Source organism: Phaethon lepturus, unplaced genomic scaffold (genome assembly GCF_000687285.1).
Source record: "Phaethon lepturus isolate BGI_N335 unplaced genomic scaffold, ASM68728v1 scaffold39171, whole genome shotgun sequence".
NCBI classification, from domain to species: Eukaryota; Metazoa; Chordata; class Aves; order Phaethontiformes; family Phaethontidae; genus Phaethon; species Phaethon lepturus.
The window spans coordinates 11,795-33,246 of record NW_010519191.1 but is presented as its reverse complement, the minus strand read 5'-3'; the positions used below and the strand labels follow the sequence as shown (position 1 = coordinate 33,246).

At 35.0% G+C, this 21,452-nt stretch overlaps 1 protein-coding gene across 1 annotated transcript in view; it reads right to left on the bottom strand.

Moving 5' to 3' along the window:
• SCAF11 (SR-related CTD-associated factor 11) overlaps positions 1-17,301 on the bottom strand; it is a 30,402-nt gene extending 13,101 nt beyond the window's left edge. Inside the window, exons 1-8 of the mRNA XM_010296965.1 lie at positions 17,241-17,301; positions 16,275-16,429; positions 6,994-7,071; positions 5,212-5,309; positions 4,090-4,157; positions 3,402-3,457; positions 1,258-1,364; positions 238-327 (exon numbers count right to left, since the gene is read on the bottom strand). Of these exons, the coding sequence (XP_010295267.1) occupies positions 238-327; positions 1,258-1,364; positions 3,402-3,457; positions 4,090-4,157; positions 5,212-5,309; positions 6,994-7,071; positions 16,275-16,429; positions 17,241-17,301 (713 nt within the window). The remainder of the gene's footprint in view (positions 1-237; positions 328-1,257; positions 1,365-3,401; positions 3,458-4,089; positions 4,158-5,211; positions 5,310-6,993; positions 7,072-16,274; positions 16,430-17,240) is intronic.
• Between the last annotated feature and the right edge of the window lie 4,151 nt (positions 17,302-21,452).

Sequence of the window (21,452 nt, the reverse complement as noted above, 5' to 3'; positions counted from 1 at the left end):
TGGAGTTACTATGCTTGTCACAAGTATCAAAATAATAAGATATAGAGAAGAATCTATTGACATAAAAATAGCATGCGGCAAATACACAAAAATTTAACAAGTTACGTGCAAACACTATTTAGTTTTATGATCAAACGATAGTCAATCTAAAGAGCAATCTGAATTAATCAAATTTCAAACTTGAAGTATTATATTAAGATCCTTTGTATAGAAAAAACATGAATAGAAAACACATACCTTTCAACTCTAGCAAGCACAGATGAACAGGACAATTCCAGTTCTTGTCTCTTCTGCCTGATCGCTGCATTGACTTCTGCGAATTCTGTACTGAAATACAAATTTCATACAAAAAGTTAACAAAAAGTAGCTTTGTACTATGATAATTTTGTCTTTCAAAAATTGCCTCTATCAATGACTTTTTTAAAAATTTAACTGTATTAGAACTTTCAACAGTCACGATGAAACTATCCATGATTACTGTTTAGCAGGAAAAAGCAGTCATAATAAACATAACAGAAGTCCTAAATAGATGAGGAAGACAGAATGGAAAACAGAAAATTAAATGTGTCTTCTGGGGAGTGGAAAGATGGAGAAACTTTGCATCCTTGACAAATTAACACTGTTGCATGCATGACAAAACGTTTTTGTTTTTTTTTTTTTCATTTACAGACTGCTGAAAACATACAGACACAATTTTTTAATTAGGCCATATTATCCAAATAATGTTCTTCTAGAGTGTTCTTTTTCTTCTGTCTTCTCAACCAAAAAATATTTTTTACACCTGTTCCTAAATATTAGGCTCATTAAGCAAAACTGCTCCATGTATATTTAGAAGTATTCCTCTTAGAGTCAAGGAATAAAGATCATTTCTGATACAAAACAGGATATTTACTGTTAACCGTTTCACTAACTGCTGTTGTAATAACAGGACGAACCCTTTCCTATCCAAGGCTTCAATTCAGCAAGGATTTTAAACATGAGCTAAAAATAACTTAACTCCTATTACATCAGTGTGATTAAAAGCACACACTGAAGTATTTTAACGCTGAACACATGACAGAAATTGGGGTGTGCCCTCAAGCAATACTAATTGTAAAATGTTTGTGTTTATCTTTTAACTGCTCTTCATCAATGAATAAAAAAACAGACAATCTTCAAAATATTTCAAGGCAGTATATACAGATAGAAGCAGAAGAATCTATAGCATCTATAATACAATAACCCATCAATTTCTATTAAGCACTAGTATATACTAACCAGTCATTTCTACAGCTAAAAAAGGATTCTTCATTGCTACCACCGGCCGGAAGCTTGCTGAAGAAATTACTTCTGAAGCACTCATTCCAGCAGGTCTGTCTTCTGGGCTATAAACAAAATTTATGAATTAAAGCCACCCAAAAATAAAATAACTAACATCTAATACATGAAGATGCACTGAAATTAAATCATGTCAGTAAGCCTTTAGCTCACAAAAAGCAGGCACCATAAGAGCTCCATAGCTATATGCCGAGATTTGCAGTTACAGCAAACAAATTTTCTCTATTCAGCCTCTAAATTTGCAACACCTGCTCTCTGCAGATAAACTTTGTGTTTTATATAGGCTTTCCACCCCCAAAACTTTAATGGTCCATATAGAAATTATGAATAAATGAGTCTGAGCTTTATGATTTCACAGTTCCCATTTCTGCTACCTAATGAACCACAGTAAGTAACAGCGTTAGCACCTTCAGACAAACCCCTTCACAGCAGGTCACTGAATGTTTGGTTTCAAAGTAACAAGAAAACCTAATGTAAGTAGCTGGGATTATCCTTTGCCTTCAGGTAGGATTACAAAATTGAAGATTGACTGGTGCGTCTGTTTACTGGGCCCTCACACAAAGGCACAGTACTCAGAATCCACTCCATATTTCAACAAATACCACCTTTTACACCAATTGTTAACAATGCCTAACCACCCGCTGTATGCTAGTGTATTGCCTTTTGCATTGTGTGCAAACTCAACTCTGTTGCTGTGTACTGGGCTGGCTGCAGGGGAATAAAAGCTGAAAAATAATCCTCCAAACACTCCACACAGACAACCAGCCTGACATGCTTACCTGCACTGACCCATTTTTGCCATGTATGTCTTTTCACCTATAGGGTTAATGACACATCAAACCCAACTGTAACATTGCTGTTAATTCCCCATGACTGGTATTTTAAAATGAGAACTTACAGGGTCTTCCCATCATTTTCTTTCAGAATATATTTACTCAATATATTTACTCTGATGAAAAATAAACTTTGATAATGGGATGTATATAAATGGATGTCTCAAGTATACAGTCATTATCCACATGCTCCTTCAAACTTCGGCACAGAGTGCTGGTTTTGATGGGAATATGCCCTATTTCATCAGCGTGCAAATGGGACGTTTCTCCTAAAAAGCTGCTGTTATTATGTTTTATTTTAAAATATTATCAACTTTACATGGTAGCAGAACCAAAATTTCTGAATACCTGACTTAGAAGGAGAAGGCTGGAGTTAAAGGTATGCCTGAGAACTATGGTGTATAAGCACTGAATGAAAGTGACAAGTCAGGCCACCAGGTACTGAGAAGACACATGATGCAGTATCTGCCCATATACTACATGAAGCAAGGCAGCAGGCAAAACAGGGACTTCAGGACAGTTTTTCCTCCAAGTTTTTAAACTTCAGGTAAGACAGAATGATGGAGAATGCTGACATTTACACTTCAGAGTGAAATTTAGGCCTAAAACTATTTCATGCAAATGCCTTTACAGGTATAACTATGAATAAGAAAGCACTGATGAAACTTGTGTCCCAGAGACAGGAAATATTTTTTAAAGGAGAGACAGGAGAAATCAAACAACAGAGCCTTTATAGCTCCTTATAAATTCTGCATATTATAAATCTGTATTATAGGCTAAAATTTCTGGACTAAACAAGAAACCTGGAAACACAAACCTTCCTAGAGTAATCTCACATTAAAAAAACGGCTTGATGCAAACTATAACATTCATGTTACAAATCACTTGGTTGATTACAACTGTTTTCATGAAAATAATGAAAACCTTCCTATCATTCATATAAAGGTACTTGGCTAATGGCTTGTAGCTGATACCACCTTTTTTTGTTGAAGAAAGATGATAACAGTATCTTACAATCTTATCCAAACGAAAATATTTACCACCACAAAACTAAGTTTAATCTGAAAGAGAAGCTCGTACAACCTAACACAATGTTCTAATTACTTCCTTCAAGACAAAGAGACAAACTGACAAAGTTTGGATCATACTAAAATTAACAAAAAGAAGTTAATCTTAAAAAAGTAAGCAGAAAGTAGTTTTAAAAATGCTTTCACAAAAAAAGTTTACAAATGTTTCATTATCAGAACTAACCTTGTTTATCTTCACAGACAAATCTTTCTTGTTTTGTTTGTCATACAAAATGTTACCTGTGTGTAATAAAAAACAAACCTTTGATTTCAACTTTAGCATATTAGTTTTTAATTGTCAAACTCATTAATGCAATGAGATGTTAAGATAATGTCTCAAGTGTATTTACAGTGTATTTACATATAAACTCAGTAAAATTAAAATGCATGCACCTTCAAAATAGCTTTTTATACGTCAAGCAGTTTATAACTCTTCAGCTATTTGCTTAGTTTCATAAGTTACGAACACACTTGTTGAAGAATACCTATTAAACAAGCCTCTCAAAATGGCATGCCCAAAATACAGCTAAAGTACTGCTTGTGCCTGAACTCTCACCAGAAAACTTCCTGTGAATAAAAGCCAGTCATTAGCTGTGCATCAAATGTCTGATGCAGAAAATTACTTTAGGCTGAAACCAAATCCATTTCACTTGTGACTGAAAATGAAGAGGCAGTCCTTCCAGTAAAATAAGAACAGTAGTTCCACATACTGCAATTTTGTTCTTTTAAGTTCCAAGCTTCTGCTCCTTGGTATTTGGTTTTCATACACAAATGTAACCAATTAAAAAAAAATAATTGGCTCATCAAGAAAAGAAATTCTAGAGTTCCTTAATAAAAAAACAGCAAGTCTAGCAAATGGAGGACAAACTTACTGTATTTTTTCTTCACAAACTTGCTTAATTTTGCTGTTAATGGCCCTCTGTCTGGACATACAACTGTTCTGTAAGATTAACAAAAGATATTATGAAAGTAATTTCTGAGCATATTTAAGCTAACAGTATATACACCCAAACAAAAATCAGGCTCTATTTTAAGGAATTTTTATTTCATGCATATAAACCAAGTTCTGACTGCTATTAAGACCTGAACTTGTATCATGTATATAATCTTCCATATATTAAAAGCCACAGTGCTTCAAAAAAGCTTACAGAGGGAAAAAAAAAATAATCCATTTACACAACAAAAGTTAATATCCTGCATTAAATCTGAATGCTTAATTTTGCTTGATTTCATGGCAACATGTGAAAGATGTTATAACCTGCTTACATAAATACTTTAAAGAATATCAAAATCAATGGTGATTCAGAACAGTGTGGTTCAAAGATCAATATTATTTATTTTGTAATAAGAGTCAAAAAAGGTAATTTACTTCGTTATCTTTTATGTAGTGAAGTCTGTTTCAAACTGAATCTCAAGAACTCTGTATATATATTACATTAAACACTGACTTCAGATCATCAATATTTAGTGAAATTTGTCTGTGTAATGTTGAGCTTCCCCTTATACAATGCAGCAAATGTGACAAGATAAAGCTTTTCAATACAGGCTTGGTTTTTCCACAGTTCCCCCTCAAACTCACTAGAACAAAATCACTTCTTGACTACAACTATGTTTTATAGTAAAAGGGGAACATCACCATCGTTTCTGATGAAAAGGGATATCTGTTTAGATAACCAAAGAAAAGGATTTATATTGTTAAAATACGATCTAGCCATAAAATCCCAATTTAAATTAAGAAATTTGTCAGAATTGCTTGAAAAATTAAACTTTCACAGAGCTCAATGCAAGAAATATGTTGCTCCTTACTTATTGCTTGCTATTGTAAGTATTCAAGCGGGAATTACATCAGTGATAAAAGCTAAACTACCACTGACAGAAAATAATTTAAAAATAAACTTAATTTTTAAAAATTTGCCAGTGCGTGTATTTTAAAACATTTTAAATACATTTTGAATATTCCGATTAGAATGCCTGAAATTACGTGGATGACCAACCTCATAAAACTTCTCATCTTCACATGGCTATATTTTCCCTTATTGCAGGCACAGTTTTCCTCTTCTTCCTTCCTCCTTAGTTGTTTTTTAACCTGAACCTGTATTGAAAAATAAAGTCAATCCAATCGAGAATCTCAATACACATGGGCTTTAACTTCATTCAAAAACTCTTAAGGTCTACAGAGAAAATAAGCTCAAACAGAAGGACTCAAAACCATTTTAAAACATAACTTTTTTAATCTCTCAGTTTGCAGATTTGCATTTTTTTTTAATTTGTTTTTCATGAAATGGATAAACACCCCACCTTGAGATATATATTGGCTATGCCAGAGATGCACACTAATTCCACAAGACCAAAAATCCCGGAACATTCAGACTGCCATGGCAAGTACCTCAAAGCTATGCACTATCTTCCGTTGAGAATTTTGAAGCTAAGTTTTTTAAACTATGTTTGTTGTTCTGAATACACAAGGTTCAGCTTGGGAAAATTCTGAACTACCATTTTCAAATGCTTCCTCATAATGAAAACACACCTGATTTTCCTCTAGAGCAAAATAACTTATGGATTTTATAGAACATTGGGTTTTTCTCCACATCTTAAAAATTCTAAGAAAGCAGTACAATTTTTCTTACGTACTATGAATTTACTTCAATGGCTACATTGCAATTGTTTGCTTTTTGTATTTCCTAGAATCGTGGCTTTATATGCAACTCCTTAAGCTATTAGGATTCTAATTATGAATATCAAAAAGTGAAAGCTGCCAATATCCTGAGAGCACCCCTGCTAATATTGACCACTACGTCAGCACTTCTCAGTACACATACCATCCATCCCTACTGCTCCAGTGGCTCTCTCTCAGAAAAGGACCCTTGTTCTCTGCCCACCTGTTTACCCTGCAGTTCTATGAACAAAGAACATTTCAAACTGTATTTTGATACAGCCTTTACAATCTTCCAAATGAAAACTTCAGTTTATCTTGTTTCAGCTGCTTCCTCGATTCTTTAGAAATAAGGAAGATAAAATATGCTAGCATGGTTTTCTGTGAGAAGTATCTGAGGCTGTCAGCATGGTTCCTTTGCAGTTGACTACCTGGGCCTCCAAATGCACAAGAAATCAGCAGTGGGAGCCTGTTTTCTAAACATAGCAAAATGCAAAACCAACAGCTGAGGAATTACTTACAACCATAATTTCACCACAGAATTTCAAAACTGTACACAGAATAATCAGCATCTTTCTATATACATTTCCAAGCTCATCCATCAGAATCAAGTTTTATTTTTCTACTTCATGAACTACTCTCCTCAGCAGTATTATTCAGAAGAACTGAGAGCTAAAAAAAATTCAGAAATTTAGGTTGAACAAGGTTTTGCATTAATTGATTCCTCTTGCCTTCATGTGTTTTTTTGTCTGTGAATTGGAGGCTGTGAACATACAAGACTCACTTCAGCTAAAAAAAAGGCAAGCTTGCATGCTAATTGATATAGCACTTGTTTACAAAACGTAGTTAAACACTTTGAGACCAATTACTATACTTCTATTCTTGCATATATCAGGAACACTCAAAGATACTGTAAAGCTTTGTGATTATTATTACTGTAAATACTTGCCTTAAAAAGATAATTAGGAATAATTCCTAGCTTCAAATATGTAATAGAAACATTAAAGCAATAAGTAAGCTTTCCTAATGAAATAATTAACACAGACATATGAACACAAGGCTGCAGCATAACTTGGGTGTTCCTGCAACTGAAGTTACTTAAGAAAACAAGCCTGGAACTTACCTTTATCTGCTCTTCTATTGCATCAAGCCTGCATACTGCTTGAAATGGTCTGCGATCAATAGGACATGAAGCCTGAGTCTGGAAAAATTATTTTGTTTATTACGAAATTTATGGTAAGTTCGGAGAAGTCTCAGTTTTCTACATTTTTATTCGTTATTATAGTAGCTTACAGAAACACACAAAATTACAACTCGTTCACATTAAGAATGTATTTGCACACATTATCCATACACTCAGTATTTTGTTTCGCATAAGTAGATTTCTCCTCAGGGGAAAATCTAAAGGAAACAAGAATGTAACTCAGAAGTTGTGTTCAAAAAAGGAAAAGTATTTTACATTGCTAGCTACATTTTAAAAAAAATTTTTAATCCATGTTAGTTAATTGATTTTATACCAATACACAAACATCCTTTTCATTTGTTATAGTCTAACATTTTATTTCTTAAAGCTGTTTTCAACAGAAAGTGTGTTGGGTCATGTCCCCTCACAAAACATAAAATTGGGAAGACCAACAGCAAACAGGGTAACACCTTTGCTCATCTTGCATATCTGTTTGACTATGCCACATCTCTCTTTACAGTCAGCAGACAGAACAGATTCCCATCTGTAAGGCAACTATAGTTTTACAAATCACTTTGCAAGAGAATAGAACTGAAGGTTATTTTACCCTAATTTTGATGGAAATACAGATTTAGTGTTTTCTCCCCAGTCACCTAAATGCCCTCTTATTGAGGCTGCACCACATCAGATAACATGCACACACACAGAGAGAACAATAAAATGTTATTAACCATGGAATAGCTTCAACTGAAGCTCCACCCAACTGGATCATGTAGGAAATCAACTTTCTGAGAAATCTGTATTATTCATTTTAATTCAATATATATGTGTGTAGAGGGGTTGGCAGGTTTTCTTAGCTGGTTTGGCTTTTTGTCATTGTCATTAGTGTCTATGTGTCCCCGTCCCCACCCTTCATTCCACTGGCATTCACAGGTTCAGTTCAGAACTCTTCTAAAAAAAAAAAAAAAACACACAAAAAAACCCCAGCCTCCAGACCTAATTCACCCAGTGAACTAGAATCCGTGTATGAATTGTATGCCCTTAAGAGGCATGCAATTTCTAACCTTAAGAGAACTACCAGGGTATTAGTGTTACACTTTTTATTTATGCAAGCAAGACACAGTATTAGAATTGCACAAGCAGCTATGAGAAACTTGCATATGAACTCTGCCCTGAAATTCAGTGGTGAACTTCATTCTTGTCTCTTCATTGGGGCTTTTAATTTTCCAGTTCATTCCGTTCTTTTCTCAATTTCAAAGAGTGCTCAACTTCTTTTTCACCTACACAGCCCCCAGACCTTGAGCATTCAGGCAGCTTCTGATTTCAATTCAAGTAGACAGAACAAAGTTGGACTGATTAAAAAAAAAAACCACCAACAAACCCAAAAAACCCCAAGGGTAGTTTCATGAACAAGCTGTTGAACAAGAAAGTAAGTTAAAGCCATTACCTCTCCTTTTCATGCTCTGGTATTTTATCCTAACTAAAAACTTCCCCCTGTTGGGGGATACCGCTGCTCCCTGCAGTGTCATGGCCTTGGTTAAGAAAAGCACATTGGGTAATTAAGCCAGTTCCCCAAGGACTCAGATCATAAAGACAGTTTTTGTCCTGTAGTCAACGTAAAGCTAACCTGCAGTAAGATAGTAGTGTATTATTTAATTAGAATATTTGATAGTATGCAATACACGGTAACTGCTGAATCAGCTGCAAAGTTCAAAGTAAATACTTTGATTCTTAGCTATAGCAGACTGTCAAAGATAGGTAGGAGGAAGTTAATTTTCTTAAGTAATTTTCAGCCTCATTTCAGGATTTACCTTAATTGAACAGTAAGTTTTTCCAAGAATACAATCTGTTTCTACATTAAATTTACACATGAATATTAAGTTATGTTCCGATGTTTAAATTACAGTAAGTTATGTTTATTCATTGCAATGAAGTATCATAGAATACTAAGTGTTACTAGCAGCATTCCAAGTGACAAGCATTTTTGCTCCACTAGAAAAATGTTCACTGTTATATATTCTGTTCTTCTGGACAAGTATTTAACAGTTACATACAGTTACACATAGTAGCTGAAAAATAGGAAAACATTCTGAAAGGATCAAAAGCTACCATTAGGTTCAGATATGTTCAGAAATGGCATATGCTCTTTCCACTGCTACTCAGTTGCTTTTCATAGCCCTAGCATTATCTGATTGCTTGCAACAAATCTCAAAAGAGAAATTCTAGTAAAGACAGGACAGTCCCATGTGCACGCCCACACCCCCCAGGGCAGTACAACTGTTGGGTAGCCCTGAGGAAAGTTAGGGGTTACTTCACCTATACAACACTTTTGTCTAAATATGCACCAGCACTCAACTGTCTGCTAACATGTAAGACAAATTTTAAGTGGAAATGGAAGAAAAAAAATTTCCCCTGTACCTTTTCTCCAACCGCAAGACTGAACTTGTGCTGGTACAGAAAGGAGTAAGGATAAAGTAAGTTGACTAAATTTTTTTTACAAGAAGCAGTCATGAGGAGCGGTGGCCTTTCACTATTTCTCTCATCTTTTTCGAGAATATGGTTCACTAACCAAAGCAGGTGTTGAATCTTCTTTCATACAAGGCAAGTTAGCTATTCTTCTCTTCTGAGGCTTCTGTTCCAGTAGCATCATAAGTAATAGTAAATGTACACTGTCTTTTTTGGGGAAACATATTTAAAACAAGAAAAAAGCCACTGACATGGAATGAGTCCAAGCAGCAGCTATCATTTTTATTATGCACAAGGGAGGAGGGGTGTAGGATGCATCACAACCTTGGAAGAACCACAGCTTCATTTAGTATCTTCCTTGAACATAGATGTTTAAAAATCAGAACATATAGTATTTAACATCATCATCAAAATCATTAGAACCTCACAGTTGGTATTTGTGACTTGCTTTGCTTTTCTTCCCAACAGTGCTTGAAAAAACACAGAATAGTAGCAGCTCAGCACACTTCAGAATGTCTTCAACAGTTTTTTGTTTTACTCTCCACATGAAACTAGTCATAGTTTTCATGTTAAAACTGGTAACTTTGCAGTGATTTATTCTTTCACCTATCTTGTGATATCTAGAGAATTCTCTTCATAAAGTATGTAAGCATTCATGAAATCTGCAATCCCTGAGAAGCTACCCATAAGCATGTGTGTGTTTAAGTTTTTTTAAAAAAAATGCCTTCATAGTATTTTATTCATTTTTGATGACCCTCTAGAAAAATCTTGCTTTAGCTCCACAAGCATAGCTTAATGTTGAATATTCCTGTAACTGCTACAAGCACCACAAAACTGCTCTCTCTACACTCAAGAAGTGTCCCTTATTTTAACTGCATTGCTTCAAACAGCATTTCAGCAAAGTGAGGTAGACAAAAGGCTGAAGCAGTTACTATATTCCAGCTGCGAATTTTCAGGAAGCTATACAAATAGGTGCAAGCTAACCCCAAAACATATTTGGCTGATAAAATAACTTTAGCAGATATCCCCATCTCATCAAGTTCCATGTTATGAGGTTTTATAACAAGTAGTAACAAGATGTGAGAGTATGGAATTGCTGCAGTAAATCCCTTCCCCTGTATTTTTTTTCCCTTCAAGTGGCCCATAATAAAGTCTTTTTTTTCCCAACTTCTGTATTGAAAAGCTAATCCAAAAAGATACATGATCCTGCACTCTTTACTGTTTCTTTATTAGAGAACCTATTAAGCAACACAAATAATATCAGATTCTCATAACTAAATACAGGCTTAAAGGTGAGGTTTAGATTGTAAAAGTAGTGTCTGTATATTTCACTCCAATACACTAAAAAGCCCACAATTCCACCTCCAGCTTCAGTGAAAAGGGAGACTAACACCACACGTAGTGAGAAACACCTCTCCACATTTTGATGAAAGAAAAGGAGGAAGACATGAGAAAATGCACTATTTTCCAGAAGTACATAAAAATTCAGTATAACTTTTTTTCAGTCTACTTAAAAAAAGCAAGTATATTTAAAGTTTTTGTTGTTATGCTTTAGGAAAGCACTATTTGTGATAAGAGATGTTAAGTTTTTTTGGAATTATCATTCATGGATAGTAAAAACACAGAGTGCGTAAGAACAGATATTCTAGTCTCAACAGCTAATCAACAGACTACCTAGTTACAATTCTAAACATTTTAAACATTTAAAATTCTAAATTCTCTCTACCTACATCATGCAGTTGGCTAGTCCTTAACTTCCAATCCAAAATTGCCATAAAGTGTTGACAAGTTCTACTGGAATTGTGGCTGTCTTTAGGAAATAATGAAATGATTCATTATTTGTAAGGATCTGTGAATTCCATAAGAAAGATACCATATGTGTCACTGTACTTCCTTTGACACTGTATTATTGGAAGAATTGAAGTAAAACTCAAAAACACACAGACTTTTGCACAGCACTTTAACAACATTAACATTCATAACTGCTGCATGAATGTACTTGATAAACCACAGAATCACGAAACGGTTAAGGTTGGAACGGACCTCTGGAGATCATCTTGTCCAACCACCCTGCTTAAGCAGGGAAATATGCCAAGAACAACTGTACACCACGAAGACAAACATGTAATTTGAAAAAAGTTACCTAAAGTCTAGGTTTTCTGAAAGAATTTGACTAATACAGTTTTTTCATGCAACAGTTCAGATGTGTTGTCCATGTATGCATTACCTTGGACACATTTGAACACGAAGGTTTTTTATTATTGTTTTGGTTTTTAGGTTTAGTGTTTCTTCGAACACACTGCATATTTGGCTCATGAATGTAATCTTAACCCAGCCCATAGCGCTCCATACTGCAGATCACTGTGGAATTTGTTGCCACATAATCTGATTCCCTCCTATATCCTTCAGGACAAAAGAAATCCAAATCAGAAAAACCACACACATAAAGAATTCCAGTTACCATACAGGTAAAACTCTTTACCCTCAGAAGAATGTGCAGTCTACTCTACATAATCAGTGATTCAAACCTTATACCAGCACAAAGGAAATGACTATTCTAAGAACAGAACATCTGCTGGAAATGTAATGCAAGACAGCTCTTTGTGCCAGCTGCTTAGTTTTATTAAGTCAACCACTGATACTCCACAGAGCCTACCCGAATATGCCCCAATACTTTGGAGAATTTACAGCTGAACGTACTCCACTTTCAAATACTTCAGATGAGAAAAATTAATGAGAAAGCAGGTGCAGAGACTGAGAGATATAAGATTAGTAGGGGAGGGTGACTGAAATCAATGTCTCTTGCACAATCATTGTGATAGTGCAGACACCACAGTGAACCTTTTCTTTAGCACTCTTCTAATAATGGTTCATAAAAGGAATTAATAGAAGAGCAAGGATAGAAATCTCCAGTATATTAGCACTGAACAACAGAAGGGAAGTTAGAAAGCCTACCATAAAGCAGAGTAAGTATTTCTCTCCTCTATTTTAAGATTGTTTTCTTTGAATAGAATAAAAGTAGAAAGTTTTCCTCTAATGCAAGATGCTATTGCTGCTAAAGCAGTTGTCTTAGCTGAGGTGGTTTTGGCTACTTCGCATATCTGCTTGCCATCGACACCTAGTTAACCTCCTCACATTACCTTTACTTAAATGCTTTCAGAACTATTATCAACCAGAACATGTGTGCTTACCAACTGAAATAAAAAATACAAGCGTACCAGAAAAAAAAAAGTTAAACAACAAAAAAAAAAATCATAGTTTTGACCCAACTAGTTTTAATCTACTAGTGGTATTACAGACAAGATAAACACATAATATAATTACTTCCCTCAGTGTAACACAACGGTACCAACAGTATTTGAAGATTCTAGATACGATTTCTTTGTGGGGTTTTTTTCCTACACAGAGAGCAATAGACAAAGCTCCCTCTTTGTTATGCATCCAGAATAATGTTATCATGCACATGTTCTTTATACTGAAAGCAACCCTTCACTTACTATCCTTCAGCACTCCCACTGAAGGGTGTGTCCAATAACCTCAGCTCCAGATTTAAGTGCCTTTTACTTTTTATGATCATCTTTTATTTCACTGAAATACAAAGTCTCACGCTTGAAAGTCTCCATTAGTAAATTACACAATGTCAGCTTACAAAAACAGTTGACAGCTAGCACGGGATGAATGACATTTACGTTAATCTTTGCATGCCAACTGAAAACAGTCCCAACAGTCTGCCTGCCCAGTGCTGCCCAGCAGTTCTTGGGAGAGCACTGGTTAGCACGGCCAAAGGCACACAAGATGACAGTTTAATAGTATAGGAGAGTTGAACAGTGTAGGCAACTGAATTTAGTGCACAGCAATGCTCTCGGATGCTGCAATTAACTACAGTAAACATAGTCAAAGAGAACAGAACAATTTAAGGGACTTTAAAAAACAAAAGTTACTTCGAAGAACAGTTTCGTAAGTGGGAATTCTAAAAGAAAAAATGAGGGGGAGATGAGGAGTTGGACATCTTTCTTCAAAGGGGAAGAAGATACAGCACTGACTTAACTGTAATGCTACATAATTCTGAAACTAAATGCTCATATTTAGCCATCATGATCTAGTATATTACATGTTCTGTGGCAAATTTCCTACTCCTTTTTAGACCTTCATGGAATGAACCAGAAGATAGCAGCCTAAAAGCAATTTTTATGTATTGCTTTTAAGTGCACATGTATCTATATTATCTGTCTCTCATCTCAAAAAGCGAGGTCTTCAAAATGTTATGGCTGCTGCTTGCAGACAGAAAACCTGCTGGTACAAGACACTTAACTGCAGTTGCAATGTTGAAAATCTCCCATAGCTAAAAGAAGGAGCAAAATGGTAAACAAACTCCTACGGTCTGCCTAAACTACCCTGGTTTTAATTAGAATCTACATAGTTATATATAAAAGCCATAAACTCAGAAGAACAATGATTATGTACAATTTGAAAACAACAGTTTAAAGTAGTAGTCGCTCCTGCTGTATTTTGAACTCCAGATGCAACACAGAAAGATACACCAAATATCCAACTTGAACACAGACTGCTGGCAAAGTCTTTAAGTATATGGAGTGTAACTGTAGATACACAAAAGAGCATTTCAAGTAATGTGAACGTTAGTGAACATTATGCTTTTTTTTTTTAAGATTTTGCTCAATAATCTTATTCTCCATTTTGTTATTCGCCAGTGCTTAAAGAGGAAAACAGTGTTCTTAAAACCAATTTATTTGTACCAAATAAAAATACTTCATATTTAAACAGAATCTAGTCGCATATATTTAAAGATTGGATAATTTATATCTTCATTATTCAGTGGGTTAAAATCACTTCTTGTCAATTATGTAGTTTTCATTAGTTATGATCAACCAAAAACTAGCAGAGAAAGCTAAACCTTATGCAACATTTCTCAAAAAAGAGCAAAAACATTTACTTAATATTAATAGTGGACACAAAAACCACATGGCATCAGCATGCCAAGTGCTTATAATATGTTTCTATCATTCCAAGCTATAAAACCTCTGCTTCTCACAGCTGAAACCTCTGAAACATCTGTCAGCCAGTTTTCACCACTTTCCCCCCTCCCCCCCTTTACTTTCAATTAAAACTACTAGATTAGGCAATGGAGTTTCATGAACTCAACAGGTCCAACTGCCAAGTATCCTCAGAAAAGGAAGGCTGGCTCGATTTACCCATCAGATGTCAATAACGGAAAGAAGCAGTAGAAGCCTTATGTAGCTTTAAAAACCACCTCCCGCCTCTTTTATGACATCACATCAACTTCACCTGTAAACTCTTACGCACAGAAGTTGGTTTTACTCTATTTGGATAGTACTTCGTGCCAAAAAAAAAAAAATTGACAAGAAAAATGTTGTATCATTCGTTTGCCTCTTTAAAACAAGAAAATTTCCCTTCCTCATTGGGCTTAAAAGCATCTGTTCGACAATGTGAACAAACTCAAATCCAGCAGCAAACCCTCCATTTACTGTACTGCTTCCCTGAGCATGTCACTATTGCCTTCCAGTTGCCTTCCAGCTGCCATTATAAGGCAGCTAAGGAAGTCAGGATAAAATTGTGGACAAGAATTTCCTGTTCCCTTATAAATAGAAGCGCTGCAATTAATCATTTGCAGAACAGAAGATCTGGCAACAGGAGACTTAGTTTACTATCTGGTTTGGGAATCTAAACCAAGTTTCATCTATAAGCTTTTTTAATACTCTGAAGTTCATACAAAACCTTCAGAAAGAAGTGATTTATGTTACTGTCTGCCTTCAGTAATAAGTAACACAAAAAATAAGGTTAAAAATATGACAAGTAAAAAATGATACATAAATAAGGATATTGTATATATGCACACATACAAGTGATATCAACCTGTTAAAGAATATACAGAAACCAAAATCATCATTTACTTCAAAAGAAAATTACCACAAAGAAACCAAGCAGTGATCTCTACTACAATGGGCAACGAATTCAAGTGCACAGAAGCAGGACAAAAAGCAACGTCTCATTTGAGCACCCCCGCAATACAGTATAAAGCAATTGTAGTTTGGTGTTTTATATTGACAATTGAGAAAGTTACAGGAAAGGTACTAAAGACTTAATGCAATGATCACAGGACACGTATGAGGAAAAAAGGACTAAATAGAACAAAAGCATAAAGAATTTGTTCAACAGGTCATTCTTCTTTAAAGTTCCAGAACTATCTGCAAAGGTACTGACATAGATCAAATAATAGCCATAAATAAAATGGTAATTTTTAATTCAGAATAGCACTAAGCCTTTTAGCTGAATTCTCTTTAGAGTTAGAAAACTAAGCTTTTATCAGAGTAATTTATTTTGCAGACTAACATGAAAACCTATTGGTCCCAGTCCTAAGAGTTGACAATATGACAAAGAGCATAAGGGATAACAAAAGAAGATTAAGCTAATGATGCTGCAGTATTACGACATGTACATAATACTGTCTGATCTTCCAAACAGCCAACACCATTTTTTTTTAACTGATCCCTAATCTCTAGTAACCTTTAGTAAGTCATGTTGTGTAGTGAAAGAAAACACAAAGTACTTTATTACACAAAGGAGAAGTTTTCCTACGATCTATTTATAAACTGGTCATTGAAACAGTTCTGTGCAAAGTCAGAATGCATAACTTATTTTCTTAAAAGAAAAAATCAGTAGGTAGATGTAATAGATTTCACTAAAAAATAAACACACACCTTGGTTCTCAGTCTTACCTCAGCCCATTTAAGAATACAAGTCATGCAGAAGGTATGACTGCAGTTCTCAGGAAAACCAATCTCTTGTTCTAGAAGGCAGTTCAGACAGATGGGACATGTGTCACCGTCGTATAATAAAGTAGAACAGGAACAGCTTTCTTCATTTTCTTCACCTGGTATTATTAACATTGACACTTAGAATTTTTGACAGTTTTTGAAACAAAGTCCTTCTGGATTTGAATAGTAATTCTGTAGTTAAAAGCAAATTAATCAAGTTTTAAGGTCTAATGCAGTCAAGACACTGGCCAGAGGAGTAGTTAAAATAATGTATTTCAGGTGAACAGTACTACACAACATACTTCATAGACTACTGTACCAATATTTGCCATTAAAAACAAAGGAAAGTTAGCTCCAGTGCTATTTAAATAAAAAAAGCACCACACAGTGTTTCCTATCAACCATGCAGTCATTTAGACATTGTTCTCTGGGGTTCTTTCTCCTCGGATGTTTGCTCTCTCGCTCTGAAATAAATTAGACAAGCCTATTCTGTTTTGATTATCTTATAAACACATGGTCTACCTTTAAAATAGTTCTAAGACTGGAAAACTAAAATAACCTGAACATCCTCAAATATTTACCTAATCATGTACATTAAATAAGAAATGCTCCCCATTTTGTTAAAGTTAGAAATTGTTTTCAGAATATAAAAGTTCAAGAACTATTCTTCAAGAAATTGGAATTTTACTCTAAATTAATTATTTTTCTGAGTAACAATGGCTATCTCCATTTTTGTTCTGCTACTAGAAGTCAAACAAGTAAAAAACAGAAGAGACAGGAAAGGATTTGGGGACCCCACAGGCCAAAGAAAAATATTATGCTGAGACAGTGGTTATGTTTACACAATTTCTTTCAAAACAAGCAGCATGCTAATTGAGAGAGTAAATGTAAAATCTGACTTTCACAACTTGAACCTGAACAATATACCTTCCATGTCTTCATGCTTCTGACCCTCAGTATCTTGAATACATTGCTTTCTGTTCTTCATCTTCTCACAAAATGTAGTCTGGAAAACATAGAAACAGTTTACACGGTTAATTTAGATTGCAACTTGAAAATAAAAATGACCACTATGGATTTCATGAGTGTTCTCCATTTCATTATACCTTTGTAGAGTAGAAACACATGACATTAAGAGTTACGTACAGATCATTCACAATCTGTTTGCAATTTATGAGCACCATTAATGCTGTCTAGCAACTGATACTTCCACTTGAAAATTGTTTTTGTTCAACAAATGTAAAGCTTTTGTAGTGTTTTAGACCACCAATGGTTCTTTCATTTTTAAAAGTGAAATGCATTGCTAAGTTTCTACGCCAGGCACCCCAGGTTAACACTACAGTAACTACCACCTGCGAATTGCCCTTCACAAATGGCTGAAGCAACAAAATTAAACACATAAGCACCAGAGGAGTTAGTTGCTTTGCGCACCTAGCATCACCATAGTAGTGGCAAGTGAGAAAAATGAAAGCAACTTACATTGCTTTTGTCATACAATTAGAACGATTAGCACTCAGGAAAAAAAAAAAGGAAGGGAAGTTGTATCATCAAATGAGACTGGTCACAAGCACAGGTGCAGTGGACTATCACAAATGAAGAAACGCATCTTTTAACTGTTCTGCAAAGACACAGTATGAAGTAAGAATAACAAGGATAGAGAATATCCTTGTGATCCACATAATATAGGTTGAACGAATTTGACCTCACATAAGAAACAGCAAGTCTATGTTCTTTGGAGGCTTCCCTACTCTACACAAAATGAAACACACTTAAAAAAACTACCTACACCAAGGACTGAATCTCCTGCATTTCAAACTCCTATAGCCGTAGCAGAGATGGTATAAGCACCTAAAGCTCTAACTGAACAGTCCTAGAGGACCAACAGTTTTCTTCAGAACTATATAAAGCTTTAAAAATTATTATTTAAAAGGACAAATTAAAACTTCACAAGAGATTGAGGAAATCAGAAATTACCAAGATTTGCTACTTAAGCACTGAAACCTGAAGCAAACTGACCAAGGTTTCAAAACCCTTACTCTTCAATGCCTTTGTTAGAAAAAGCAGCAGGACAGAGTGAGAATGCCACAATCACACTCCTCAACTAAACTTCCTCCTATTTCACTGACAAACTGCACTAATTTCCCTTTTCTACCTGGGCATCCAGGAGCAAGGGGGAGATGGAATTTGCCTCCCAAATCTTATCTTCTGATCAAGTCTTTATTGCTTGACCTTGGCAGCAGGAAGTGTTTTAATGATCATTTATTTTTACTGGGAAAAGAAATGTCATTGGCAGATACCCATCACATAATACACTTCTTGCTTTCTTAGGCAATCCAAGAAAGTAGAACTCTGATCTGTGAGCCTTGAACACAGGCAGTTCATTAAAGAAATGGTCAAAACTGTGAAACTAATTGGAAATCTGTAATTAGAATTCTAAACAGCTTCAATGTTCCCATTAGAAACTATTTTTTAATCCCTGGAAAGGAACATGTAAATCAAGTCAACTGCAGGTAGGGGAAAGAGAGAAGAGGAGGACACAAAAACCTAGCTATAAGGGAATTTTCTCCCTATACTGCTATCCTACCTTGATACAAAAGATGACTTAAAAAGGTATGATTAGGATAAACGCCATCAACCGCAGAGCAGTTACTAACACTGTAACTGTGTTGCAGTGAATGCCATGAGTTGTATGAAAATTCTGTTAGCAGAAAAACCACTGACCAGACCATCACTTACTATCTTACAGATTAGGCAAGATGAAACCCAATGAAAGCCAAATTGCTACTTCAAATTTAATGACATAAAAACCGCATGAAATTATGACAGGTAAGACCACTAAAACATATTTGAACTTAATACATGAGATCGCGGTCTGTTGTTTTCAGTCTGATTTGCAAGAGAACTTTTAAGTGGCTTTGGTCCCAAAAAGTTTAAATCATGTGACGGTGTGTGGTATAGATTCTTTTATACATAAAACATAGGAATATTCCTTCCATTATACATCTTAAAACCTCAGCAATGCTTTACAGAAGCAGAAAAATCTAGGAGCTGTGCTCAAACTTCTCTCAACCCTGAAAGTCCCTGGACACATCACAGCTGTGACAATTTAAAGACAAGATCAAGAATTCTGCACTCTGCATCCATCCACAGAAAAGGTTTTAAACACACACAATCTAGATACTAAATTGGAACTTAAGCAGCAGCTGTAGAGTTCATACTTATTAAAACAAAGGTCTTGAGATCACTAAGGCAGATTGCAGAAAGAGAACCCATACAAGCTCTTTAGATTGTTTCCCCCCCCCCAATAAAAAATAACCTTTTCTCCATTGTACTCTTTCTAGACACAAAGACATCCCAGAAATTCTCGCACAGTTAGAATAATTAGAAAAACAGAGATCCTAAAATTTTGACAGAATATCAGTAAACCCAAGATGTGCAACAACTGAAAACATTTGTGCAGTGTTACATCGTTCTTCTCACAAATCTATTATTTAAACAGATACTGGGCGCTGCTAATGCTTTTGGCACTGCATTTCACACAACACAGTGGTGGAATTTAATACTACTGAAATATAAGTATTTATAATAAAGTAAAAGTCACCATCAAAATTTACATATTGTTTAACAAATTAACTTTGGAAAGACTATTTTCTCCACTAGTTTAAAAGGGCCATCACAGGCACTGAAATAGCAGAAGAGTTAATGCTAAAGACTGCCATTAAATTTATAAAATTAAAAACAGAGTTCGGAAAAGAGAACATAGTGATTTGGGAGGAGCAGTTAGCACAGAAAACAGAACACTTACTTGTCCCAAAGTGTGACACATTCCTTTAGATTCTTTTAAACGTCAAGGATATTTGGAAGTATTTCTCAGACTTTGTCATTGCAGCTGCATGCCATACAAGAAATCTGTAATCTTGGCTGGGGGTGGGGGGAGACAGTGAAAGCAGCTAGGTAATTTTTTTTGTTATTCTCCCAGTTCCAAATTGTATGAGCTCACATGAAGATCATATTGTGTCCATATCCATGGCTAATCATGATCAGGCTAATATGTATTTGAAGAATGCTAATATCCAAAGAGTACTTCTACCAGATTCCCCTGACTCATGACCAACACATTTTAGTTACGATCATTCAATTGTTGATGTGAAATATTAGAAAATACCCCAAGACACACACACATGCAAGGCATTTGACAAGACAGCAGCAAGCACTATACTATATTAGCACTGACAAAAACAAAATCAATCCTCCCCAACTCTGTAGATAAAATACTTTCTAAGAATGCCTAAAGACATCATAGCATAACAGCCAAGATGGTACTTTTCAGGTGCTTTTAAGTTTTCAATGGAATTACTTTGTAAGAGAAATACCTTATTTTATTTCATATTTGAGATAAAGGCAAGAATACTCTAGCACATTAAACTGAAAACAGTGAACAAGGACATCACTACAAGTACACACCACTACCCCATCCCCCCATTATTATTATTAAAGGAGTTAAACATTTAAGTTTCTAGGTTATTCTTCAAAGGAAATTCCTGTTCTTGTCTTCATGGAAGGCAGATACCAAAGATAACTGCGAACAAAAGTGCTTAAACACAGTTAACTGTAGAACAAGGGAATAGATTCGTCACTGTCTGAGGAACACAGGTTCATGATGTACTTAAACAACTCCATAAAGCAGACCGATACAAGTGTCATTTACACACTAAACAAATTTTCTGTATCACAAAAATTTAAGTGTGATTTACCTTTTATGTTAACACAAACTACTTAATATCATTCATAACCTAAAAATACAGATCTATTTCAACACTAATTCACTGTGCACACAGAAAGAAAACACTTGGGTCTGTTCAAAGTCATGCAACTGAATTTCTTACTGAACTAAAAACTATTACATTAAAATCTTAAAATTAAATAGGCATAGAAAAATAATTGGATGAAAACATATAGTAGCCTAATTGTAAGTGACACATGAAATCAGCACATGCCTCCTTTTTGACTAACTACAAGAGAAAGTCTTCACAAGCATTCTTTATGCCCTGTAAATAAAATGCAACAGATAAATACACTCTTCCTCCAATACAGTAACAGTCCAGAGACCTATCTACACAGAAGTACACTTGTTCAGTT